Source organism: Penicillium canariense (genome assembly GCF_028826845.1).
Source record: "Penicillium canariense strain IBT 26290 chromosome Unknown utg000004l_segment0_segment0, whole genome shotgun sequence".
Lineage (NCBI taxonomy): Eukaryota > Fungi > Ascomycota > Eurotiomycetes > Eurotiales > Aspergillaceae > Penicillium > Penicillium canariense.
This window is the reverse complement of record NW_026622731.1, coordinates 3,159,664-3,185,093: the sequence shown is the minus strand read 5'-3', so window position 1 is coordinate 3,185,093 and position 25,430 is coordinate 3,159,664. Positions and strand designations below refer to the sequence as shown.

Genomic DNA, 25,430 nt, shown 5'->3' with positions numbered 1-25,430 from the left:
GAGAGAAGCAATGCAGCCTGAGGAAATCTAGATTTGCCCTAAATAATTATCTTCTGGCTTTGAAAGGGTGAGGCCGAGGCCAACCGACACCCAGACCGCAACTCCTGTTGCATGCCACGCAATCCTTGAGCTGTTCAGCTCTTCCTCTGTGAATTACAAAGTCATCGCAAGTAGTATTGACGCAATCACCCCCCCCTGCATGTCTTACACGTTTTTTCTTCTGGTCCCATGAGCACCCCCGTGGGGCGTGATGCATGGCTGATCCGAAGCCACCCCCAGAGAGGAGCCATGCGGATGAACGCGACGACAATCGACTTCCACGGGCACAATGGCGTAAAATGTCTTGTCAAACCCCCAGGAATCTGCAAAGCATAGCCACTTTCAAGCAGAGAAGACCGATTGGAATGCGCTTAAGCCTCTTCTAGGGATGATCGACGCTTCCGCCAGGCGATTTCTTGCCGCTTCATGCGAGGTTCATCAGGTCCAGCATGGACAGTCAAAGCGCTGTTGAGCAAGACACCTAGTGCAAGGCATCAAATTTCTCTCATACTAAATTGGTCGTCGCAGACCTCTGAAATTATTCTGCAGCGTGTCTATCGTGAACTTTCCTATCCCCCGCAAGGCAGCACGATTCTGGGCTCCAAGTTCGACGGCCGTCCCTTGCAGGGAACTTCCCACTGCCCAGCAAAACTCAATGATGTGATGTGCACGCCGAGCCCAAACATCAGAGTCAACAGCTCTGAAGAGCTCTTGGTGCTGTGGTGACATACGTAATTCAGAGGCTTGGAGCTTGGCGAGCTCTGCTCTGCTCGAGTATAAATACGAGCTCGATTTCGACCCCTCTAGCTGTTCTTCATCTCAAGCCAAAGTATTTCTCGAGATCACCAGATACCAAGAGCAAAAGGCATAAGACTCTCTACTCTACTATCCATTATATTCGAGCCTCTACCTCCACGATGCGTTACACTGTGATCAACGGCCTTCTCCTTTTGGCCGTTTCTCCCTTTGCGGCTCTCGCGCTTCCCGTCGACCCCAACGACCAGGGTGGTCAGTGGGATCCGAGTGGACAATATCGAAAGGGCCACTATGATCAGAACGGCAACTTCATTCCCAACCAAGGCAGCAACCAGGTCGGCTGGAATGAGAATGGCCAAAAGTATCAGAATGGCCAGAGTTGGCAGAATGGTCAGAATGGCAACTATCAAAATGGCCAGTGGCGCGACAATGACGGGAACCCGAACAACAACTGGAATCGGAATGGACAGTACAACAACCAATGGCAGCGTCGCTCTTTCCCCAGTCAGTCTCTGAATGCGGAGGAACTCCGCAATCACGGCAATCTTGGCGTCCCTGGCGTTGGAGCCCCCAGTGTCGGTCTTCCTCGAGTCGGTGTTCCTGGTGTGGGTATTCCCGGCACTGGCATCCACGCTCGCAACTGGCCTTATGATCAGAACAACCAGAACAGTCAGAGTGGCTGGACAGACGCTCATGGTGTTTGGCATCAGAATAACCAGAACACCCAGAATGGAGCCGGCTGGACGGATGCCAACGGTGTCTGGCACTCCACTGACTACAGTCAGGGCTGGACGGATGCCAATGGAGTGTGGCACAACAACCCCAACAACAACAATAACAACCAAAACAGCCAAGGTGGCTGGACGGATGTCAATGGCCAGTGGCACGCAAACCAGAAGCGTGATATCGTGCCCGGTGTCGGCGTACACGCCCCTGGCATCACCCACTATGACCAGCCAACTCTAGTGAACGATGCCGCTGCTGCTAGCTCTATTGTCCACGTCCCGCGTTACATTCCTGATACCGACCGCTATGATGACCGGTACAACAGCAATCGGGAGCAGGAGGAGGCCGATCGCCACCAAGAGCACAATGAGGACCGTGAAACCGCTGAAGAGGTTGCCTCCGCCCTGATCCCCCGCTCGTGGCCATCCAACAATGACTGGAACCGCGACCATGACGGGGACTACAATAACCGCTACAACCACAAGTGCAAGAGTGATGACTGGAACCGCTACGGTGCTACTCCTACTCGCTCTGTTAGCGCCCGCAACTTCCCCCAGGACCAGAACACCTGGAACAACAACAACAACGCCGGCTACAATGGCAATGGCCACAACGGCTACAACCAGAACAACCGTCAAGCTACTCCCGGTGCAAACTACAAGAACAACGCCCACTACGACAACTACACCAACAAGGACAAGCATGAGGAGAAGGATCTCAAAACCGCTGGTGGTGAGCTCGAGTAAATCAGGTCTTGAGCACATAGAGGACTGGAAGACAGATTGAAGGAGGAACTTATGGGACTGTGGCCTGCCTTGCATGATTTGAAGACTTGATGCTTATGATTTTTTAAGATTACACGAACTGCATACTCTCATTAATGTTGAATAATCGTTGACATGAAATTGGAAATTGAAAGTTGGAAAAGGATGCTACTTAGTTTGGGACGCATTTACCACGAAGAAAATGCCAATAAGTTTTGATTTGGATTATATGTTCAATGCGAATAAGTCGATCCAATGTCCCCCCACTTGATATTTGAGAAAGTCACTGAGGTCTCAGGGTGCTGAGCCTGGATGAGAGCGGGATCGCCTTCAGTGCTATTGCAAGGTCCGGAACTTCCACTGTCCAACCAGTTCATGAACGCTCCCGAATCATTCCAGATACTGAAAATCAATACCATGCCGCGCCCAATGGCTTTGCCCATTTGCTTGAGGCCACCCATTTGCTCAAAATAGCTGGCTGAGTTTGAGCAGTATTCATCCGTGATGGAATCAATTTCGTCACCAGACACGTCAACGACAGCATTCTGTATCACTGTGCCGTCCTGCACATACAGCCGTCGAACCTGCGACAGAGTGCCTTGCGCAGTATTATCGTCGGTCACGAATTGAGTAACGACAGTAAAGCCTTTTGTCGTGTCGATTGTCTCCTGATTTCCGTAATAGTCATGGGCGCCGAGCGCATATGGGTTGTAGCTGCAGCCAGATTTGTCGCATACGCCACTACTCCCACATTCATCCTCAGTGCACTTATATACGCGAGTGATGTTGCAGGCGTGAGACGTATACCCAGTTGCAAGGGCATTTGCCTCCCATAAATCCATCTCATTGCAGCATGCACCGGCAGAGTTGACATTGGCCACTCCATTGATCCAGGGGTTCGATGGGCACTGCGCGTCACAGTATCCTGTTCCATATTGCGCGCCAGCAGGATTGAGATCGCCCCGACCACCAGACTGGAGCATCTCCGAGAGATAGAGCGCGCCGTTCATCCCGCATACCAGAGTCGAGACATCAACATCGAAGCTGAGTTCCTGGTTCAGAAGCTTCAGCATATCATAGTTGGTTCCGCTCTCGTCCAATAGGTAGACCCGCGGCGATACTACAGAGACCACTCCATTGGATTGCATATATTGATGAAGAATCAAGCTGCTGCCTTCGGTACTAACCCCATGGGCAGCATAGTCGACTCCATCCAGCTCGCAATTCTTAGCGCATAATTCTTCAGTCGCGCACAGGGTTGGACTTAGTCCACTGGTCCAATCCCCACAGGAGATACTGCTATTTCCGACTTTGTGCAGCGGATGCGATAACGCATCTAGCACGACAGAAGTATCTTGCTGAACGCAACCACTCTGAGTGCTGCATTTCCATGTTTGAAGCTTGGGGTGAACTTCGGGTTTTGATCCAATCTGTTGCGCGACAGCAAGGTGAACCAAGGCCGCTGCCGTGGCCAGGAGGCTTCGAGTCATAGTGAAATTCGTGCAATGGTGCTTTGGGCCGTTGAACAAATCTCAGAGCTTTATGCAATATATAGGCCTGAGATAATCGACTGATCCGCGCAACGGCCTTCTGGAGCTAAATTTCCGGCTCAAGGGTAAATGTGGTGTGAGACCTGTTTCAAGTTGAGAGGAGAGAGTTATCCTCATACAGGGACCATCGTCAAGGGCCACATAGCCAATAAAAGGACTGCCATCCTCAAGGAATTGCGGCCCGACGGACGGATAAGTGTTGTCTCAGCGTGATGAAAGGAGGAATGTCCGAGATGAGGATCTGTTTACTCCCCCCGCATTTCAAGGTGTCCCTGAGGAATTTAGCCGCCAACGCGTCGAGTTCCCCCTATGTCAAGGGTCCACCTCCGCCAGCCACGAGACGTGACATCTAGTCATATTGCAAATTGAGATTCTAAATAGTATACATTGAAAAAGAACTGGATGCAGAAATTGTACGTCGAAGTTTTTGTGGAGTGTTGTGGGGGAATCAATGCCGGTTCATAGTGGAGGGGAGCCGATATATACTGTCCTCATAACTTCGTGCCTTTCAGCCGCCCATCACTCAAAAGCGCCAATTGAAGTTGCCCGGAAGAAGCGAAAACCAGAAAATCTAGGTAGATAGAGGGGTTTGACCCAGAAATACAGATCGCACCCGTAGTGTTTTTGTGTGGAAAAAGGGGCGCTCCACCCCCTTCGTCCACTCCGCTTTGCTTCCACTGAAACTCTTGGAACGAAGAGGACTATGCCTGAAGAGTATACTGCAGCTATTTAGCGCCAGTAGATTAGCTGGTATTGGTCGCTTTTCACCTGGAATGCTTCTTTTTTGCACAGCTCAGTCAATGATCAAGGTGTAGTGGATGCGCTTGAACCCCGAAAACACGAACAACTCGACAACTCATCCTGTCAAGGGAGTGAATGTCAAAGGAGCATCACCAATGCCTTTCTAGGGTTCAGCCCTTGCACAAGCTGCCCTTTGTGTTGACAAAAGTCGCAATCGCGTTACCCCCGAGAGAATATCGTGAGGTTTCTAATGCTGTACTATACTACTCGCTTCCGGGGCAATAATATTAGAGGGGCAAAACCAGGACGCAAGAACTATAGAAGGGGCTGTTAACATACGATTTAAATAATAGAAAGATCTTTCAACAATAATAACCGAAATTCGTTCAAGGAGATTAGGCTTTAATTTGACCGACGGTAAACGATGTGCGACACGTGCGATCGGCCTAAAAGAGGGCCGTCCTTCTGGGCCATCAAAGAACAACGTTATTTAGTGGCTCAGAAGCCACCAGTCAATAACTTTGAAAGCTATGGGAGCCTGCCCCACAAATATAGATGGGGTTGGTACTGGATTCTTCCCGTCTTTGTTCGCGTTCAAGGCTCGTATGCCCCTGGCGATGCCAAAAATTTGGCCCAGAGGGTTAAGAATGCTAAGTTATAAGTACGCGACAAAGACTTTCAACATCGCATGGGGAACTCTTCTTTGCTCAGGTATCCTAAAGTGGTGTTTGATTCCTCGTAATGAACCCTCTTCTATTTTTGCCATTGCTTTCGCTGGGTGCCTATGTTGCCGCCAAACCCAATGCTTGTCCTATTTTCGGGCCCGCCTTCCCAGCTCCCACAGAGCTCGGCAGTGACCCTATATTTGTCGCAGCAACACAGAACCTGACCGCACAACTGAAACAAGGTATTGAATCTGGAGCGCTTTCCGGGAACTCGATATCCGTGCAGATATTTAGCGGAAGTGATTCGTATTCCGCATATAGCCTCTTCCACACCGATGACTCGGTGAGGAATGGGTCGGTGGGAGTTCGGGAAGTGAACGACGATACCGTGTTTCGTATTGGTAGCATTTCCAAACTGTGGACTATGCTACTTTATATGACGTTCAAAGGCACAAGACATTTTGGAGAGCCTGTATCGAAATACGTGCCTGAGCTTCGAAATCCCTATAATGGGTCCGAGCAGGTCGACCAGATCGACTATGTGAATTGGGATGAAGTGACTATTGGGGAACTTGCCAGTCATCAGGCAGGCATTCCACGGGACTGTATGATCTTCAGACTTTGCAGCTATGTGATTAGACATTGACAGTATTCGGCAGATGCTTTTATGGACATGAAAGAGACCGCCCCTCCTGAAGCTCTTGCTGAGATGGGATTGCCTCCACTTCCTATATCTGAGAAATTGCCATGCGGTAATGCCCCATTTCCACCATGCAGCAGGCAACGTCAGTACATTCAAAGTTCCCACATATGTGAACCGCTTTGTTGACGTACCTGCAGAGTTCTTTCGCGGCCTACTGGACACCCAGCCAATTGCAGCGACTTCGTCTACGCCGGTATACTCCAATGCAGGTTACCAAGTGCTCGGCTATGCGCTCGAAGCAATTGCCCAAAAGCCCTACCAAGAGATTCTTATGGAGCGTATAATCAAACCGCTCGGGTTGACCCACTCGAGTTACGACACGCCCGATCCTAGTCTGGGTGTGGTTCCATTGAATCTGGCCGCCAGCCAGTTTAACCTGTCTATTGGAGATGCAGGCCCGTAAGTTTTACACATGCGGTCTGCCAGATACATCTTAACTAAAATAATCATAGTGCCGGAGGTATCTACTCATCACCAAAGGACATGGCCACCTTCGGCCGTGCCATTTTGGCCAACACCTTAGTCGATTCCACCATGACAAGACGATGGATGAAGCCAGCATCCCATACAGCGTCGTTGCAGGTCTCTGTGGGACACCCCTGGGAAATTATGTCTTTTAGCGAGCCCCGTCTTATTGACGTCTATTCCAAAGCTGGAAACATTGGAATGTACAACTCTATCTTTGCATTGTCCCCAGACCACAATATCGGTTTTGCTATTCTTACCGCCGGTACCGGGGGCTTTACCTTGCCATTGAAACTAGGAGAGCAGGTCGCGGATATTATGCTCCCTGCTTTGGAGCAAATCGCCAAAAACCAGGCGACCAGGAGATTCACTGGCACTTATGCCCTGAATAAGGGCACCTCTAACTCATCCATTACTATAGTTACGGACGGCGAGCCAGGGCTGAAAATCACGGAATGGATCAGCAATTCGGTGGATATGGGTCAAGCATTTGCAGCAAAAGCTGGGCTCCAGAAAGATCCTTCTTTGCTGAGCATGCGTCTGCAACCAACTGGTCTCAAGAGCCCTGGGCGAGTTTCCTTTTCAGCAGTCATCCAAGGCCTCAGCGCGCAACCAATCCCTGGTACTATCCTTTCATCTTGTCTGACCTGGCTAGAGCTGGACTCCTATATCTATGGAAATGTTGGCATTCCGGAGTTTGAGTTCAATCTGAACAAAAACGGGGAGGTAGTAAGCCTTACTCCCAGAGCTCTTCGTATCACACTTCCGAAGGTTCAAGGGCTTCGCTAACTTGAGTGGAATGTTTTACTTTGCTTTGACAAACCAAAAAGTTGCTTGTATGGACTTATTCTTGTGATTTATTAAATAGAAGTCCCTTTTTGACTCTTCGTTCTCTACTATAGTCACTTTTGAATTCTAATTGATGGTTTTGATGAGCTCTCAGTTGGAACCTGAGTCTTGATCAGGGATGAGTTCAAATATGTCTAGAAGGTGTAAAATGCCAATGGGCAAGTGAGGAGGAGGAACTGCTATAAGATGGATGCTCATTGAAAATTCCAGCTGGTTTCCAATCCAACAATAAATTTTCGGGTTTGAGGATGCGTACACAATTGCCAACCCGACTGAGTCTCGCAGGAATCCTCAACTCATCCTAAGCTACATAAAACCCACAGAAAACTCGATACAAATTTTTGAATTCTAGAGTATATCAAGGGAGGCAGTATGTGACAAGGACCTAGGAGCTAGGTGGCAAGGAAATTCATGCTTATCTAGGCTTAGATATAACTGAGAGGGAAGTTCTCAATTTCCTCCATTTGGTCTCCAGCTTTGTTGTTCCAGTTCGAATGGACTCTTGTCTCTGGATTTCGCACCCATCACACTGTAGAAATTTTATCTGGTTGGAGAGCCGTGCACACCTTTGGCTTTGGCCTCCAAAAACGGTCTCTGCGCCATCCAGCGCCTGCCGATAATATATCAGAGCGCTAACAACATTTCCCTGCTCCTCACATAGAAGGGCAAAATTTTCAAGCATATTCAAGGCAGGAATGTAGGTCAAAAGTGAGGTCGGCCCTAAAGTCTTCTCGTAGCCTTTCAGCACTCGTTGGTACATGGCCTCTGCCTCTTGGAGCCGGCCTTGATTCTTATAGAGGTTGCCCAGGCTGTTGACGGTAGATAACGTCGATGTGTGTTCTCGTCCCCAGACCTTCTCCTTGCCTTCCAATGCTCGTTTATACATAGGTTCCGCCTCTTGGAGCCGGCCTTGATCCGTGTAGAGTAGGCCGAGGTTGTTGACCGTATCTAGTGTTGATATATGTTCTCGACCCAACGCCTTCTCGTAGCCTTCCAATGCTCGTTCGTACATCGCCTCTGCCTCTGCATCTTGGGGCCAGCCTTGGTTCGCGTAGAGGTTGCCGAGGTTATTAACAGTGTTGAGCGTCGATATATGTTCTGCTCCCAACACCTTCTCGTAGCCTTTCAGTGCTCGTCGTAACATCAACTCTGCCTCTTGGAGCCGGCCTTGATCTGTGTAGAGAAGACCGAGGTTATTGACCGTATCAAGCGTCGATATATGTTCTCGTCCCCATGCCTTCTCCATGCCTTCCAGTGCGCGTTGGTACATCGCCTCTGCCTCTTCCCGCTGGCCTTGTTTATTATAGAGGCTACCGAGGTTGTTGACGGTAGATAACGTTGATATATGGTCTCGTCCCCACACCTTCTCCTTGCCCTCCAGTGCTTGTTCGTACATCGCCTCTGCCTCTTGGAGCCGGCCTTGGCTCTTATAGAGGTTGCCGAGATTGTTGACGGTAGATAACGTTGATATATGGTCTCGTCCCCACACCTTCTCCTTGCCTTCCAGTGCTCGTTCGTACATCGCCTCTGCTGCTTGCAGGCGGCCTTGATCTACGTAGAGAAGACCAAGGTTATTGACGGTGTCCAGCGTCGATGTGTGTTCTCGTCCCAACGCCTTTTCGTAGCCTTTTAGTGCTCGTTCATACGTCACCTCTGCCTCTTGGAGCCGGCCTTGATTCCTATAGAGGTTGCCGAGGTTGTGAACGGTAGATAGCGTCGATGTGTGGTCTCGCCCCCACGCCTTCTCCTTGCCTTCTAATGCTCGTTTGTATATCGCCTCTGCCTCCTTTAGGCGGCCTTGATCTGTGTAGATGAGACCGAGGTTGTTGATAGTATCCAGTGTCGATGTATGTTCTTGTCCTAATACCTTCTCTTTGCCTTCCCTTGCTCGTTCGAACATCGCCTCTGCCTCCTTTAGCCGGCCTTGATTCCCGTAGAGGCGACCCAAAGAATGCAGTACCCCGGCAGCCTCATCTTCAACTTCTATATTTCTTAGTGTCTCCAGAGATCTGTCTGCATGTGCAATAAGCCGCCGATGCATGAGCCAGAACTCGGGTTTGTCTTCCCCCGGCACATGCGCCGCTATACATTCCACTGCTGTCCAGGCCATCTTCTTGTCAAGCCCCTGGTTCAACACATGAATCATCCACGAATGAACACATCCGTGTACACTATACCCCCGTGACTCAACACGGTGTAATATGGTAGTCGGATCAGCTTCTACGAGCCCGTAGCTGCACAGAAGTCTTAAGCTTGCATGAAATGTGAGCTTGTTCTCTGTTAGGGCTCCTAGCCATTCCGGCTTTTCCGGGCCGCTATCTGCCAGCAGCTCATACCACAAGTCTTCGCTAGCAAAGTAGGCCCATTGTCGGAGAAGCATAGCTGCAGTTGGACTCTGCCGCTGAATGTATCTATATGAGAGATTCCATGTTGAGTATAAAGTCTGGTGGTATGCCGGGAGCTGCGGTGTCGCTTCGTGTAATAGCTGCCATGATCCACGGTACAGCTGCAGGTACTCGGTACAGCTTATCGAAACTTGCTCCAAGTATGCGCCAGCAGTTGCGAGGGCTAGAGGAAGTCCATCGAGTTGCCTTGCAAGATCAGTAGCGGCGGGTTCTGCTCGATGTTAGCAATAGTAATTTGTATTGGATTATATACTAAAGTCTTACCTTGTTTTAAATCTTCACGGCCAGAAGCGGAAGCCAGGACGTCGAGACTATCATTGATGTCCTCTAGCTTGTGCAAGGGAACACGCTGACCTAGCTTTACCATGGATGACCGTGTGGTCACCAAAATGGCTCCATGGTCGGTCTCGGGCAGGAATGTCTGAAGATCAAAAGCCTTTGCAAGATCTCCGTCATCATCGCCATATGCACCTGCCTCGATACAGGAAGTATGTTTTAGGCTCTCCCCCGTATGATTACCCAATAAGGGATTATCATAGTTATCATAGACGACCAACCAGCGATCGTTCATCGGCTCGTCTAACCATCGTTTGACCGCTTTCACCGTCTCATCTAGGTCTCGGTTCTCCAAAGCACCCGCGATGTATGTAATGGACGGGTAATGGCGTAGAATCCATTCAGCTGCACGAGCAAAGCTTTGCTTCAACGCTGTTTCATCTAGTGCATTTAGCCATATTGCCGCCGAATAATCAGACCGATATCGCTTGATATATGCGATCGCCAGCTGCGTCTTGCCTATACCACCTAACCCATGCACGACAGCAGTACGGCGTCCAACGGCCGCGTCAAGGATCGTTCGTATTTCCTTGAGCTGATCCTCTCGTGCAATGAACCGGGTCACTTCGGATATCTCAGACAGATTAAATGGGAGCTCGAAAGTGGTAGGCGTTGGGTTCGGATTTCTAAGCGATTCATGAATTAGCTATAAACATGACTTTGTATATTAAGACAGTGAGAAATTTACCGTTGCACCTCTTCAATGGGCATGTGGAAGAATAACTGCCGGGCATAGGCGGCTGCTACCGCCGCCGCGTAGCCCTGCCACTGGTCGTTTTTATGCGAATCGCAATAGTCGGAGATGCCTCGGATAACCAAACATGGGAAATCAATTAGGGCTCCTACCGCCTCCGTTTCGAAGCATAGTACCCCATACTTCCGCGCTAGATCATCCCTTTTCTTAGCATCCTCTATCATTGACTCCCCGGATGCTATTGTGCCTCGGTGTATAACAATAGAGTCATCTTCCGCGTCCGTCGGTCGCTTGATACGCTGCTTTGGGTCACATCCACTATCTTCACATCGTATCCCTTTCTGCCCATGTAAATAATCTGAGGGGTAGAGATGGTCATTCGCCGCGCCAGGGAACTTGAAGAGATGAATTGGACAGCTCGTTTGGATTCTCTCCAAATTCTTCCAAATTGGATCATAATCGATCCGATAGCGCCGGATAGCCACTTCCCGGGCAGCGTTTAGAAGGGCTGTTGGCGGAGGTGCGAGAGAACCTTTGCGTTCAAAGTAACCCACCTTCGCCTTTCCATGATCGTACTGTATTACGCCAGAGTGTATGCCTGTAGGTTCACTAACCACCACATGTCCTAGACGGATCATCCCGGAATCTGTCTTGACCGGTACACCACCCCCAATCCCTACTAGCAGGCTGTATTTCAGGTTTGGGAATGTCATCCTCATTTGGGTGACAACAGTGGCCGCAGAGCAGTTCCCCGCCCGAGGAAGACCAGCGATAACAACGTTATGGTTGTTGATGCTGCCGAGATTATAAACGTTTGTATCCCCGTTCAGCTGCGAAAGCCCATGGTGCTTCTCGTCAAGCATCTTTATTGCCGCGATTTCTTCCACCTCCAACGGGCATATCCATCCCACCCGGTAGGAATCGCGGCTCAATTTCTTGGGCATCTTCGGTCGCACAATCGGCACATGTGAGGTCTCAGGTGAAGGCTCGTGTTCGCAGATTCCTGGTGGTCGGCGGCGAACTTTTAACAGGCGTAAATGAGTAGAATAGGAAGGTGTGTGAGAAACCCAACAAGAAAACTCGAGTGCGAGCGCAAAGCGCTTCGCATATACCCCCTAGCATTCGGACGGAAGAGGCGCAGCACCTAAGCGCCAGCCTAGTGCGTTCCTGGGATGCGATCAGCCAACCAGACACGAACACAAGTCACAATAGACTGTGAGGATGACTAACCGCATAGATCACTCTGCGCGACTGGCGATTGACTGCTATTGGTTACACAGTAGGAGGGCTAATCGACGTTCTGTTAGCACGGGACCTGAGCGGGGCAAAGGGTGCTTACGATCTTGCCCACTTAAGGTTGAAAGTAAGTAATTAGCCATAGAATAATATTGGAAAAAATCACGAGTCAGTGGCTGAAATTGATGGATTGTCCACTAATCCCAAAGAAGTAGAAGAAAGAGAAGAGGAAAAGTACAGACAGAGAACAGGCCAACTTGTCAGCCGCAAAAGCCCAGCAGAGCAGCAGGAGAAAAAGTATCATTCGTGGGAGCTACCCCAGTAAAGAACGTGATATGCGCATGTTGCGCAATATGGTCCATGCTCTGGGACCAAATAAAGATAAACTCATGCAGCACAACGGGCCAAGTTCCGCCACGTTCCTTTGTGTCGCTGCAGGGGAACAGAACTAGCGCCAAGTCTTGCACTATGGCAGTCCGAGCTTAATCGTGACAAAAATTCAAGACTGAGCTACACTAACTCACAGCTTCTTGAAGCCACTCGCTGTACCCCACGTTTGATCAGAACTACCCGCTTAAGTCTGAGATGCTTTGGACGAGCTATGCTAGACGCTCTCTATGAGTGTTGACTCGAAATACTGGATCTAACGGTAGGTAAGATAGTGGTGTCCTTGTGGTTTGAATTCCGCGTGCTTGTGATGAAGTAGAGCACTAGCCTGGATCAGTAAGTCCCAGGAAGCCACACGGTAGATAGCGAGGAAGCGAAATACCGATTCACGAGGCTACACTCTCTCCCTATGGTATCATCTTTCCGATCCTATTACTCAGTATATAGATATATGTCTAGCTATAATAGACGGGTGGGATTTAGGGACTAGCTAGTCTTCAGGGGGTTATTCCTGTCCAAATTTGCCAATTCCGACGCGGAGAGCGATACTAGATATTACGCTCATATGCCTAAGATAGTGTTGTTTTTTCACGGGTTTTCTAAGGATTGATAAAGACCGTTATGTTCAGTACTGCATTACTATAGTCGGTGTCCCGAGCCGAATTCTGTACTTATGATAGATCGTAGATCTTTTAATTGGGGCCATACTCGTCACCACCAAGACAATTGCGAAGGGCCATTTGTATAGTTCTTATCAACACGTGATCAGACGTCATCGGTCTCCGGCTCCGGGGCCAGGGCCACCAAGGTGCTGTGACACTTCCATCCTTCAAATACCTTGAGACGAGCTGACCTACGTTTTGTCGCCCAGACAGCCTCGTCCAATTGATATCATCTGGATGTTCGAAAATGGCACCTCTCTCACTACGCGCCGGAGCTCCTGTCCTGCGTCTTCGCAGTCTGCAATCGGCCCAATTGACCCGCAACATTGCGTCACCACGCGCCCTATACAGCATTTTGAGTGCGGGCAATCCAAGAACTGGCAATGTACAGAATACAAGCATTCCTACACAGATCCAATACTCCTTGGCAGCTACACAATCATCTGCCCCCATCGCCCGAACGTACTCATCCGACGCAGCGGGCAAACCAACCGCCGACCTGTTGATCGAAGAACTCCAAGACCTCTACGAAGTCGCTAAAGACGAATTTGAAATCGCCACCGATAGCACAGATGGTGCTACTATCTACGCCGCCTCAGACCGCGAGTCTTCTCGCGACGCCCTGAACCAGCTTTGCGCCGTATACCATCTCTACACCGCTCGGCCTGGCGAGGAAGTTGACAGCGGTGTGAAAGTTGAGGCTGGAGCCGAGAAGGACGGGGAGGCTCCTGTGGTCGAGACGAAATTCAACCCTGCAGATATTTCGGGCGAGGTGCGCGACGAGGTGCGCAGACGTGTTGGGCAGCGGGTGAGGGAGTTGCGCAATGCGGTTGAGGTTCTGGAGGAGAGGGCTCATGCTGAATAAAGCTGGTAACTCTGCATTGTTTTTGTATTATAGGGATGATTTGTTCTAGCAAGACATCTGATGGTAGGCGAGACATCCACCACTGAGTGCCATCGGCATTTTTTTGAGTCTGGTCTACCAGGAGATCATTATATTTTAAAAAGACAGGTTAGACTGTCTTCCAACCGTGGGTATCAGTTCCATTATTGTTTTGATTCAGAAAACAGGGCGTTGCAAAACGTAGCCGCACCAAACCAATCATAAAGCAGCGCTGCTCAGCAGCACCTCGACAAAATATATTAAAATACACGAAGAACATGTCCAGAGAAGGTGGAGTCGAGACAGCATCAGACATGTTTATGTTTTTTTTTCAAAATGCCCGGCCAGGTCAAGATACAAGGCTCTCCCATCCATTTTCTTTCTGTTCTCATCCGTTGGATAGTCGCATTACGCCCGGTCACATGTAGCGCCGTTATCGATTGGTAGGTTGTGAGAAACATGAAAATCATACGTCGTACTCGATTTCTTCGGGGGTATATTCATGAGACGAGGGCGAAGGGTGTGAGTGTAAAGTGGTCGGGGCTAGGTGATGGGAATGTTGAAGATAGTTCTTGTTTGTGTGTTGTCCGTTGATGGCGTTTCAGTTGGTCTGAATAAGGATCGCAGGTTAGTAGAGGCAGATCAGAGAGAGAAAGAGACACGCATACCAGGCCTAGTAAAGCTCTTTGTGCATCCAGGATAGGAGCATTTATGTTTTCGTTCGCCGTGGGTCAGTCTATGGCTAGACATGTTTGACGACTGCCGGGATGTTAGAGTTCAGATCCGGTATCGCAAATGGGGTCGAAGAGCTTACATCACCGGTCTCAAATTTACATCCGGGGTAAGTGCATTTGAATGGCTTTTCACCAGTATGAGTTCGCGAATGCGTTTCTATATTTGTTAGCAGCTATCGGAAACAAAAAGGGCAGTAGGACATACTAAGCTCGCTACTATCAGTAAATGATTTACCGCAGACTTTGCACCTATAGGGTTTGTCTCCCCGGTGGCTTCGTTCATGGCGGTCCAAAGTTGCTTGTCTCGCAAAGGTTTTGCCACAAACAGAACACTTGAAGTTTTTATCTAAAGATATCGATGATTAGCATTCAAAAATACCCTCATAGGCGTAGAAGGAGAACTTACAGTTGCTGTGTGTCAAAAAGTGACCTTGGAGTTTCGACTTCTGTGAGAAAGGTTCATCAGGGCGATGGCACCCTTTCCAGCAGCAGTAGTAGCCATTCCCCTTGGCCCCGTCGATAGTGTCCATGTGGCACGAGACTAGGTGATGTTGAAGAGCGCCGGAATCCGTAAAGCTAGCGCCGCAGGGAGCCTTGATACCGTGAACTGACGTTACCCACTTGCAGACATGCAAGTCACTGTCTTCAGCTGAGATTTCCGGCGTCGTCAGGACAGACGCTATATCCCTTTCCAAGGGTGGTGGCGTCTCCCTAGGACTGGACAGGAAGTGCGAGCTAACACTGGACCTTGACTGGCGCGAATAGGGGGAATATGGGTGAGAATGGGTGGAGTGGTGAACTCGGCATCGGTGATGGTTGCGGTGAGGGCCACGGACGTGGAGGTTGAGGTCATTAGGGTTCTTGAAATGGCTGTGTACGTGATGATGCGGAGGGTGGACGCAGTTCAGGGGGTCGTCTTTCGGCTTCTCGAGGGGATTCGGGTCAGGTTCTTGGTGGTGGCCCGTGAGGTGTTCGTCGTGACAGGCAGCGTAGTTTGAGCACATCCCAAGCATGTGGAAGACCTCTGCCGGGTTTACATCCGTTTGAGTGGGAAGTGGTTGGTGTTGATGCGTGCATATGCCCTCCCAGTCCTTTCGAAAGTCCTGGCACCCGAAATGATTGGGTACATTCTGGTCGCAGTGGGTTGCATGAGCCTGGTACGAGGAGAAAAAGTCGTACTGGTAGCATGGATCAACGGTAGTTGGCAATGTATGGTCCGTGAGTTTTCCAGGTTCGTAAATCGCATGATGATGGTTCATCGTTGCTAGCGGCAGGATACTAGAAGTCTCCAGGGAGAGCGGTGCATTGAGTCCAAAAAAGGAGTCAAACGTGCAATCTTGGTCGTTAGTACTGTCGCAACAGTGATCTTCGAAGCAGACAGGATCCGTGCTTTCGCAGTGGTTGTCATCGCAGTGGTCATCATCGCAATGATTGTCGTCACAGTGAGCAACGGAGCAGACGGTTGAGGCGTCGCAGTTCACGAACCCGTCGCACATTGATCCACAGTCTAGGTGACAGTCATCGGCGCAATCGTCCACATCACAGCAGGCCTCGTCGACCTCGCACCGGGCCAGCAAAGTGTGATTTTCGGCATCAGTGCAGTTCCATTGGGGCTCACATTGAGTGCCCGACGAATCGGCAACGTCCTTGGTATCAATATGTAAATCCTCCCAACGGCACTCGAGGCAGAAATCGCCTCCTTGGGATTGGGAGGCCATAGCGTGTGTGCGGTCAAGGCGAGGGAAAGAAAAGACAAGATAGATAGGGTTTGTGCTAGGCACGCGACGGGACCACGACCGTTTGTCTAGTCACAGCAGCAAGCCACTGGACAGGGAAATTGATGAAAAGAGATCGGTTGAAGAACCGAGGAGGATGTGCGACCACAATTGGGATTGTTGGCCACCAGGAACGATATCACCACGCTCGACAGAGTAAATCACGTAATCGGCAAACCCCAGCGCCACCCTAGTCCAGCACAAAGAACCGTTCTCGCGGCAAGAAACGTCCACAAGCACTGGTCAAAGCCCCTCCGTTGTGCAGGTTGTCTCACAATTGTGTCACGCGCTAAGTCTGCAGGAAAATAGTGTGCTACGTCGGAAGAGGATCGCCGACGCAATCGGAGAAATTGGCGAACGACCGTTGTGCAGCACAAGAATCAAAGAGAGACCGGCGAGGACCTTGGGAGATGTAGCTGGAGAGGAGGACGAATTCCGGTCGAAAAATGCGCTCGAGCGAGCAGAAGAGGGGCGCTCGGTTTAGGGAGGGCTGACAGCCTATGCCCAGTGACCCCCAGATCTCTGGTGAGGACCTTTGGGACGCAGATGAGGATGGGGACCTTGGGGGTTAGGCGTCATGGTCCTCGGGCGAATCGTAGGGCGCTTGTTGGCAAGCGGTCAATCCGAAATTCGTCGCGAGCATCGCTGGTCTTGGCGCCGTCTAGTGAACAAGAGACTCAGAGTGAGCTCCCCAGCATTCGATGTGGACTGCCCCTTGGAGTGGAATGGCTGTCTTTTCCACGATTTCTTCTGGGGATGACTAACAGGGACCGGCATGCAGTTCTGCCCCTCCCTGCCGCTCCTCTCCTTACCTGGCTCAAAGCGCTATCAAGGCTGGGGATTTATCTGGTCATCTGAAGAGGATGTTGTCGCATGAGACAGGCGACTCTAATGAGAAATGATGCAACACCAGTCAGCCGGAATAAGAATGGCATTCCTGCGATCGGAAAACAGTAAGTGCTGACGTAACCCCACGTGCCCCGGATCGTCGCTGGCTATCGCCTTATCGCGGGATCGCAACGCAATTACAACATGCACCGCGCTGGCTAGAACCCTGCGTGCCCCTTGATCGGCTAGGCACATAATCTGAACTGGTCTCTGAGCTTCTCACACTTCATTCGTGGCAATTGGCTCCTCTCTATTCCCTTCCTGCCACCCCCGCAACACTAACCCGAGGGGTACAACCTACCCCACTCGCAACGAAGACATGGGCAACATCTGCTCCCGCTCCTCGAACGAGGACGAAGCCTTCGCCGGCCCTGGTCGTGTCGTGGGTGCCCCACCGGCTGGACAGTCGGCAGCGCCGCGCGCCTCTGTTCCTGCCAGCACAACCTGGAAGAACACCCCAGGGCGGACACTAGGAGAGAGCTCCCCGCACCAAGGCGACGGTGACGAGGCGAGGTCGAATGCTGCGATAGCTGCGCAGGCGAGTTGACAAATCACTAGCACCATAATTGTGACACTATTTGAGCTAACATGTGAGACTTGAGATTGGCCTTGCAGAAACGAGCTGAAGCATTATCTTCCACAAACAAAGGGAAACTAGGCACCAAGCTTGCTGCGCAGAAAGCCAAGACTCAAACACAGACGTTGAACGAGGCGAGTCATGCCGAGCTGGCCGCGCGCGACGATGCGGAGGTGCGAAAGGCCACAGAGTGGAATTAGGCTACGAACAGGGCAATATGGGCATGTAGCGCTTTGATTGATGCCGGCGTTAGGATCTTGCATATTCATGGATACTCCTATAGCGCTGACCTTGGCGAGGATTCTGGGCCGCAGTATATTTGACTTTCAGTTTTAAGTTGCGCTGGTGGCATTCTATTTCTAACGTCGCTGGTCCACATCATTTATTCTACCTTGTCCGACATGAGCAGGCATATTCCCCAACAAACTTCTCATATTCGTGCTATGATACATCTGCCTAGTGCAAAACACGTTTCAAAAGTGCTTATCATTAATGCCCGCCTCGCCATGAGACAAAGTCTAGACCACGCTATACCGGCCACTCGCCGGTGCACGCGCGTCGCTATCGGCGGCGGCCACGGTTCCCTCCTTCAGCAAGCGCATTAGCTCACGCATGGCGTTAGTGACGGAGATCTCCGTCTCGCCTTCAACAAGAATATACAGCTTGGGGTTCTCGTTCGGCCCGGGCTCCTTGCCAGTTGCGTAGAAGCTGCCCTTGGTAGTGATGGATGTGCCGCTGGCTTCCAGAATTTTGGCGACGTTCGTACGGTTGGTAACGGCCCAACGAGCTTTTTCTGTAGAGATGAATTGATGTAAGTGATCGTCCATAAATAAGCAGAAGCTTCGTAGGAGAAGGTAACTTACGGGGGAAGTCGTTGATTTCCAGTGTGGCATGGAACGCGCCCGCATCCGGTCCACGGTTGTCGATGGGGACACCAGACCTCATTACACCCGCGCGACTCAGACGTGCGTGGATATCGGCAACGGCTGATCCAACCTTGTCCAGAGGGTTCTTCGAGGCAGCGCCAGGATCCTTCTCAGTCCTGTGAACCGTGATCTTGCCGTCCAGGTCGATACCCTTGGGAACACCAACGAGGGGAGCTGGTGCTGGAGCAGCAGCAGACTGCACCGAGGAAAGAGCCTTATTGAAGCGCTCATCATCGGCCTTCTTCTCCTTCTCATCCTTCTCCTCATCGTCCTCACCTTCCTCGCCGGTCTTGTATGTTCGACGCTCGCGCATACGCGCGGTTTCACGCTCCTGGTCAAGCCGTTCCAGGCCTTTACCGCCAAACCCAGAGCCACTGGCTTTTTCTTTGCCAGCCTTGACCTTCTCCAAGAACGCGTCGACCATCTTCTGCACGGGCTCAGGAATTTCCTGCCCACTCTGTCTAAGGGCCTTCGCAATGTCCACGGAGTACCGCTCCTGATCCTCAGTGAGGAATGTGACGGCAGTACCAGTGTTCCCTGCACGTCCGGTTCGGCCTGCACGGTGGACATAGTCTTCCAAGTGATTAGGAGCATCGTAATTGACAACCAACTTCAGCTGCTTAACATCCAGGCCACGAGCGGCAACGGAGGTTGCAACCAGGATAGGGAAGATACCAGCCTTGAAGTCTTCAATAGTGGAGTCGCGATCTATTTGATCCTTTCCACCGTGGATGGACATGCACGGGTATCCCTTTCGCATCAGCTCCTTCAGCAGGTTATCAGCAGACTCCTGACGGTCGACAAAGATCAGCGCCCGCGTATCCTCATTCGAGTCATCAGAGTATAAATTGCCCAGCAATTCCAAAAGGCGAACGAATTTCTGATCCTCGTTGCGGACCTCGACGACCTGTGTAATCTCCGGCGCCACGACACTTCTACCGCCAACTATAATCTCGATAGGCTTCTTCAGTGTCTTTCGTGCGAGTGCCTCCATGTTACGAGGGAAAGTCGCTGAAAAGAGCACGGTTTGCCGATCTGGTCGAACATTTGCCAAAATCTTCATCACCTGTGGCTCAAATCCCATATCGAACATACGATCTGCTTCATCGAGCACCACGTACGTTACGCGGCGGAGGTTGGTCACTCGGCCGACGTTCGCAGCGAGTAGATCAATCATTCGACCGGGGGTACACACAACAATCTCCGCACCACGCTTCAGCTCAGCAATCTGATCTTTGATGGGAGCGCCGCCGTACGCGCACACCGCACGAAGACCAAGCGCCTTCAAGAACGGTTTGCAATCCTTGTGGATCTGTGTGGCAAGCTCACGGGTCGGCGTCATAATCAAAGAAATAGGACCCTCCATATTGCTCAGCGGCCTTTGGTCCTTGATGTGTCGGAACATAGGGATAAGGAAGGCCATGGTCTTTCCGGAACCAGTCTTTGCAACACCAATCACGTCACGACCGGACATGATACAAGGAATGGCTTGGGCTTGAACGGAAGTGAGACCCTCGAAGCCTAAGCGATCGACGACATCCAGTGTCTGTACGCCCAATCCGCACTGGGCCCATTTCTGGACAGGCTTGGGAATATCCTGGCCGCGTACTTTGATACCGTCTAGTTCATGACGCAGGGTTGCCAACTCCTCTTCAGTCATATCGGTAAGATGTGAAGGCTCATTGTAGAAGTTCCTGCGGAAGGGTTCGTACTCGACTTTAGCGTGATCGATTACAGGAATTTCTTTCTTCTTTTTCTTGGTTGCCATGGCAAGAACATCGTCTGCATCATCGTCGCCTACAGCTGTGATATCCACATCATCCTCATCGCCAAAGATAGCTTGGGGCTGTTCAGTCGTTTTCTTTTTCGAGAACTGGGCACCAAACGTCTTCCTAGGCGGAACAGTATCTGCAAGGTCTGACATGAATGCATCCAGAGGATCGACTTCCTCAGCTTGATCGACCTCCATCTCGGTAGCGTCAGCCTCCTGATTGGAGGTATCTTCCATGTGGATATCGCCATTCGCTTCAGGCTGTTGGTTTTGAAGCCGCTCTTCTCGCCGTTCCGCGGCGGCCCGCGCGGCAGCTGCAGCTTCTTCCTCGTTATCGCCATCTTGCATATCGACATCATCATCATCACCAGCGTCATCCGCGCCAGTGAAGGTGTCTTTGCCGTCATCTAGCGGCGGAGTCGGTAGCCTCTCCAGTTTCTTGCGAGTGGACTCCTCCTCACCGAAGCCTAATGTTCGAGTAGCCGAGGGTTTGTCGGTCTCAAATGCTTGCTTGGCACCCAAACCAAATCCACTCAGGTTGCCCTTAGCCTTCAAAGGCGCAGACGCAGAATCAGCGGGCCTTACAGACGGCTTCACCGGAGCTTTGGCAGTTTGCGGGACCGCAACGTCAGTTCCAAGTACAGCGGTCGCGGCTGTTGTTGATGCTGAAGTTGATGCCGCATTCTTGGCAATGGCCTTGGGGTCAAATTTGCCGGCGTAAGGAGCGGGCGAGTCGGTAGGGGTTCCCGGAGGTTTGGGAGAGCCTAGAGCAGGGGGCAGGCCTGACTTCCGGTCAATCGCATCCAGAATCCCACGTCCACCACCAGCCGCTGCCTGCTCTTGTTGCTTCCGTTCCCGCTCCGCCGCCTGTTTCGCCTTCCACAGCTCGAGTTTTGCAAGTCTCTCGGCCTTTTTCTGCTCGTCGGTCTGGGCGGCGGGGGCGGGTGTTGTGGGTTTGGATAGCTGCCGAAAGTAATAAGCATCATGCGCCCCCCTGATGAAGGGATGTCCGCAGCGACTCACCTCTTGGGTGCGGGATCGGGACCGCCGATTTGCGCCGCGGTCACGGCTGTCACCCCGTCTAGGTTTGTGTTTCAAATCAGCAGAATCATCTGTGCGCCTGCGGTCTCGGTCGCGTGAATCATCTCGCCTGGCTCGGTAATCTCTGTCGCGACTCCGGCGGCGATAATCACGGTCGTCGTCTCGGTCTCGGGACCGTCGGCGTTCGCGAGACCGATCTCGTCGGTTGGGTCGGTAGCTGTCTTCATCACGTCGGTCTATCGAGCGGTCACGGCGTCGATAGCCATCTTTGTCCCGGCCATGTTCGCGATCACGGTATCGCCGCTGCAGTATCAGGTTGTGGGTTAGATGGTGAACTTTCAATATTGACTGGCGGACTCGGTTGCCACCTACCTCTGGGCTGCGGGACCTGCGAGATCCGCGTCCTTCATCCCGTCTGGTTCTGTCGTAGCGATCATCCTCTCTGCGAATCCGGCGAGATGAGGAGTATGTGCTGCCTACAGGAGATGGTGAGCGAGTATCCCCGTGGCGAGCCATTGTTGCAGGCCAACGATGAGTGAGTGATACTGAAACTCAAGAGCACCGGGACGTTAGAGCACAAGGGGCCTGGAAGGGTCACCGCGCTTCCATACAACCACGTTCGAAATCGATCAATTCAGGCCGTCGGGGCCGTCGAGAGATAATGGACTTAACAGTGACGCTACTTCTGCGCTTTTTGCGCCGGAGGTGATTAATGTCACGTGGGGCAGCTAAATTGTGTCACATGATAATTAACTAGGCCTAAAACGGATAGACCGAAACGAAGCTCGGACGCGCTTGTTTCGCCCGGCTGTTTGACTGTTTGGCCCGCCCCGTCCCAAACGTTCCAGCCTCTCCTGCCCGCTTGCGTCAGGAGCCCCTTCCATACCCTACATCTGCGCGCTTCTCCCCCGGTCAATTCCTAGTCTTCCGGGAGCCGACTCATTTTGTTTGGATACTCCTATAACCTATTTCCAGTCGTCATACATGTCTCTTCAACGGGTCGCTCGCACGGGTGTGCGACACCTGCGCCTCGGCGATGCCTTGTCTTACCGGACTCGCGTGATCGGGGTGCAGAATCAGCTGCGCCACCTCTCTCTCGCTACGAACCCTCGATTCTCAATTCCGCAGGTCGGATTGCTTTCTGCCATCAACTCCCGTTCCTTCTCGACAGAAACCACCGAGTCTACTCCCAAGAAGCCCGCCCAGAAGTCCGCGAACAAGACGAAGGCCAAGAAGAAGACTAAGCGCCCATTGACGGAGAAGCAAAAGGAGGCCAAGGAGAAGAAGAAGCGCAGTGATCACATCAAGCAGCTCAAGGAAACCGCTCTAGAGCTACCAAAGAAACTCCCCCAGAGCGCGCGCAGTATTGCTACCCAGTACAAGATCAACGAGCTGAAGCAACAGTCGCCTTCGCAGGCGCAGAAGGATATTTTTAAGGATGCCGTTGAGCAAGTCCAGTCTCAGCGACTGGCTGAGGCCGAGGTATGCCAACTATGTAGTCATACTGCCTTCAATTGGGAGCATGCCATGCTAACCAACCCAACCAGCGATTCGTCAACCAGGCCGAAGAAAACCGAGCTGCCAACGAGGCCTCCTACGAAGCGTGGCTTAAGCAATATACGCCCCTTCAGATCAAGGAGGCGAATACGGCGCGCAAAGCTCTCCGCCGACTGGGCCAGACCAAGTTCCGCACGATCCAGGACGATCGCCTAGTCAAGCGACCCATGACTACGTTCTTCTATTTCCTGAGCGAGCGCCATGGGAGCGGTGATTTCAAGCACATGGCTGTGAAGGACGTGGCTCTGCGCACTGCTGATGAGTGGAAGAGCATGACCGACTCGGAGAAGCAGGTAAGCTTTGTTTTCTCTCCATATCTTTCTCCCATGGCTGACAATGACTCCAGCCTTATGTCGAGAAGCAACTCCGAGACCACGAGCGATATGTCCGAGAATACCGGGAGGTGTACGGCGAAGAGCCTCCCACCCCCAAGAAGTCGGTGTCCTAAGGGGTTGACATGTCCCGATGGGAGCTTCGCGTATTCTGTGACAGCGGCCTCGATGGCGTTTAGAACTGGTTAGGTTGGAAGAGGGTTGGGTCAGGATTGGTGTGGTCTTCCAATGTCTTCGTCTGTTTCGAATCTTTCCTCTGTCGTTTGATTCCCTCTTCCTTTGTCGCTGTATTGTAGTTTGTTTTGAATACGCCATTTTCTTGACGTGTTTACCCAATGCCACCACTTCACACTCATTTGGGAGGAATGTAGATGGTGTCGTGCCAACCCCACTGGAGTATTGACCACCTGCCCACTGTGACACCCCAATCAATATTTCCATGCCAGGGCTGGAATTTCTCGTCCTTTTGTGGCTCCCACCATTATGAGTCAAGGGACGCTGGTCTCCATAGCGGAGCCACCCCGCGCACTGGTGGAGGATTTCCTCCGGCCCCAAAGTGGCGGTGAGAAAACACCATGTGTTTGCGTGCAGGGTACCAAAGCGGGCTCTATCTCCCTACAGAGGGGTAGTGGAACGTGTGGACTTATTATTATAAAAATATCGGGGCAGACCTAACCAGGATGCCAGGATAGAATGACGATTACCTTGTATTAGTAGGAATCTGAATGCGCCCACTGGACTGCAGACTGTACTTTATATGCTGGACCAGGGAAGCTTTCTCCGCAGTTCGGCTGTACATCATTACAGTGCAGGTTGCTGGAAGTACACACGGTTCATCGCAAGCACCTCTTTGAGTGGCGATACTGTCATGTCCTAAGTTAGTGCACTGTAGGGGTGTACTGCGTTAGGCCCCCAAAGTCCCTTCGACGGGAATACAAATGCAACAGTAGGTATACGAGTGATCGGTACGGCCATTCCACTAGCTGCAGCTGCATTGATTGCGGTGTTGTTATTCTATGCAGACGGGCCTTCCCGTGGGCTAGTCGGGCATCCACGGTCAAGCCATGATTTCGCCGGCGCGAGCCACGGATGAGGGGTCGATGGTTCCGTGGTTTGATGCGGTGAACCGGGCAACTTGTACACAATCAGTATAACGTACCGAATACTCTGTACATCATTAAACTCCCTCGTCCTATGAACCCAGAGACACAAAAAGAGAGTTGCAGGCTGCAGGCTGCACAGTGCCGTTGGAATCCAGTCTCGAAGGACAATTGATATATCCCCCTGCTTGGAACCAGCCCAGCGGCCCCTCCGACCGCGCTGGTGGAGGGGAGACTCGTGTTCGATAGGGCGCTCCGATCACTTTTTACGGTGCAAAGGCCGTTCTTACTGGCTATTGGCTGTCTGTGCGGGTTTCGAGGATGCAGGAGATTGATGCGTGAGCAGCAAAAAGGACAAGGATCACAACGATCATTATGATAATAATAAAAAACAAGAAAGCAAGTCAACCCTTTTTTCTGGGCCGGGGGTCAAGAATTGCGAGGTATACCCGCGGGCGATCGCGCTTCGTCCCAGCCTTCCTTTTTCTTCTGATCAGATAGCTTTTTTCTCTCTTATTTTTTTGCCCCCGGCCGCCCCGAACTGAGGTTTTTGAATGATACAATCTTTAAGAACTGGAGGAAGGAAGGAAGGAATATTTCTATCGGATCTTCCTGCGAGAGCAGAATAGAAGACGAGGAATCAATTGGGGAACGGGCCTCTGGAGGTATGTACAGAGCGTCCTTTGCGATCACGGATGATCACCCTCCACCGCCCCATGCTATTCCATTTTCCATCCCTACCTCCGCCAGGTGATCCCTTTTCCCGAACCCTCTCTCCCCTTGCTCTCTTCTCCTCGGTCCTATCATCTCAAAAGCTCAACTCTCCCCGTCCGACAGATTTTGTGACTGCAGGGTCCATCTAATCGCC

General features: G+C 51.5%; 9 protein-coding genes across 9 annotated transcripts; 5 read left to right on the top strand and 4 right to left on the bottom strand.

The window, feature by feature from the left end:
* Window positions 1–956: 956 nt before the first annotated feature.
* Window positions 957–2,267, top strand: N7482_007444 (uncharacterized protein; the record flags this gene model as incomplete). The annotated part of the gene is made up of 1 exon (XM_056689569.1): window positions 957–2,267. One exon carries the CDS (start codon window positions 957–959, stop codon window positions 2,265–2,267), a length of 1,311 nt encoding a protein of 436 aa, XP_056541998.1.
* Window positions 2,268–2,518: 251 nt separating this feature from the next.
* Window positions 2,519–3,775, bottom strand: N7482_007443 (glycoside hydrolase family 7 protein; the record flags this gene model as incomplete). Its single annotated transcript, XM_056689568.1, has 1 exon — window positions 2,519–3,775. One exon carries the CDS (start codon window positions 3,773–3,775, stop codon window positions 2,519–2,521), a length of 1,257 nt encoding a protein of 418 aa, XP_056541997.1.
* Window positions 3,776–5,317: 1,542 nt separating this feature from the next.
* On the top strand, window positions 5,318–7,198 carry N7482_007442 (serine hydrolase domain-containing protein; the record flags this gene model as incomplete). The annotated part of the gene is made up of 4 exons (XM_056689567.1): window positions 5,318–5,846; window positions 5,901–5,993; window positions 6,082–6,343; window positions 6,397–7,198. The coding sequence occupies 4 exons, from the start codon at window positions 5,318–5,320 to the stop codon at window positions 7,196–7,198; spliced, it is 1,686 nt and encodes a 561-aa protein (XP_056541996.1).
* A 510-nt stretch (window positions 7,199–7,708) lies between these two features.
* N7482_007441 (Disease resistance protein) lies at window positions 7,709–11,637 on the bottom strand (the record flags this gene model as incomplete). Its single annotated transcript, XM_056689566.1, has 4 exons — window positions 7,709–7,766; window positions 7,825–9,874; window positions 9,928–10,625; window positions 10,688–11,637. The coding sequence occupies 4 exons, from the start codon at window positions 11,635–11,637 to the stop codon at window positions 7,709–7,711; spliced, it is 3,756 nt and encodes a 1,251-aa protein (XP_056541995.1).
* Window positions 11,638–13,225: 1,588 nt separating this feature from the next.
* N7482_007440 (uncharacterized protein) lies at window positions 13,226–13,843 on the top strand (the record flags this gene model as incomplete). The annotated part of the gene is made up of 1 exon (XM_056689565.1): window positions 13,226–13,843. The coding sequence occupies one exon, from the start codon at window positions 13,226–13,228 to the stop codon at window positions 13,841–13,843; it is 618 nt and encodes a 205-aa protein (XP_056541994.1).
* A 518-nt stretch (window positions 13,844–14,361) lies between these two features.
* Window positions 14,362–16,313, bottom strand: N7482_007439 (C2H2-type zinc finger protein; the record flags this gene model as incomplete). Its single annotated transcript, XM_056689564.1, has 3 exons — window positions 14,362–14,471; window positions 14,801–14,941; window positions 14,975–16,313. 3 exons carry the CDS (start codon window positions 16,311–16,313, stop codon window positions 14,362–14,364), a joined length of 1,590 nt encoding a protein of 529 aa, XP_056541993.1.
* A 1,264-nt stretch (window positions 16,314–17,577) lies between these two features.
* On the top strand, window positions 17,578–18,035 carry N7482_007438 (uncharacterized protein; the record flags this gene model as incomplete). The annotated part of the gene is made up of 2 exons (XM_056689563.1): window positions 17,578–17,800; window positions 17,854–18,035. The coding sequence occupies 2 exons, from the start codon at window positions 17,578–17,580 to the stop codon at window positions 18,033–18,035; spliced, it is 405 nt and encodes a 134-aa protein (XP_056541992.1).
* Window positions 18,036–18,353: 318 nt separating this feature from the next.
* On the bottom strand, window positions 18,354–22,089 carry N7482_007437 (uncharacterized protein; the record flags this gene model as incomplete). Its single annotated transcript, XM_056689562.1, has 2 exons — window positions 18,354–18,628; window positions 18,699–22,089. 2 exons carry the CDS (start codon window positions 22,087–22,089, stop codon window positions 18,354–18,356), a joined length of 3,666 nt encoding a protein of 1,221 aa, XP_056541991.1.
* A 468-nt stretch (window positions 22,090–22,557) lies between these two features.
* N7482_007436 (uncharacterized protein) lies at window positions 22,558–23,578 on the top strand (the record flags this gene model as incomplete). The annotated part of the gene is made up of 3 exons (XM_056689561.1): window positions 22,558–23,055; window positions 23,121–23,423; window positions 23,477–23,578. 3 exons carry the CDS (start codon window positions 22,558–22,560, stop codon window positions 23,576–23,578), a joined length of 903 nt encoding a protein of 300 aa, XP_056541990.1.
* Between the last annotated feature and the right edge of the window lie 1,852 nt (window positions 23,579–25,430).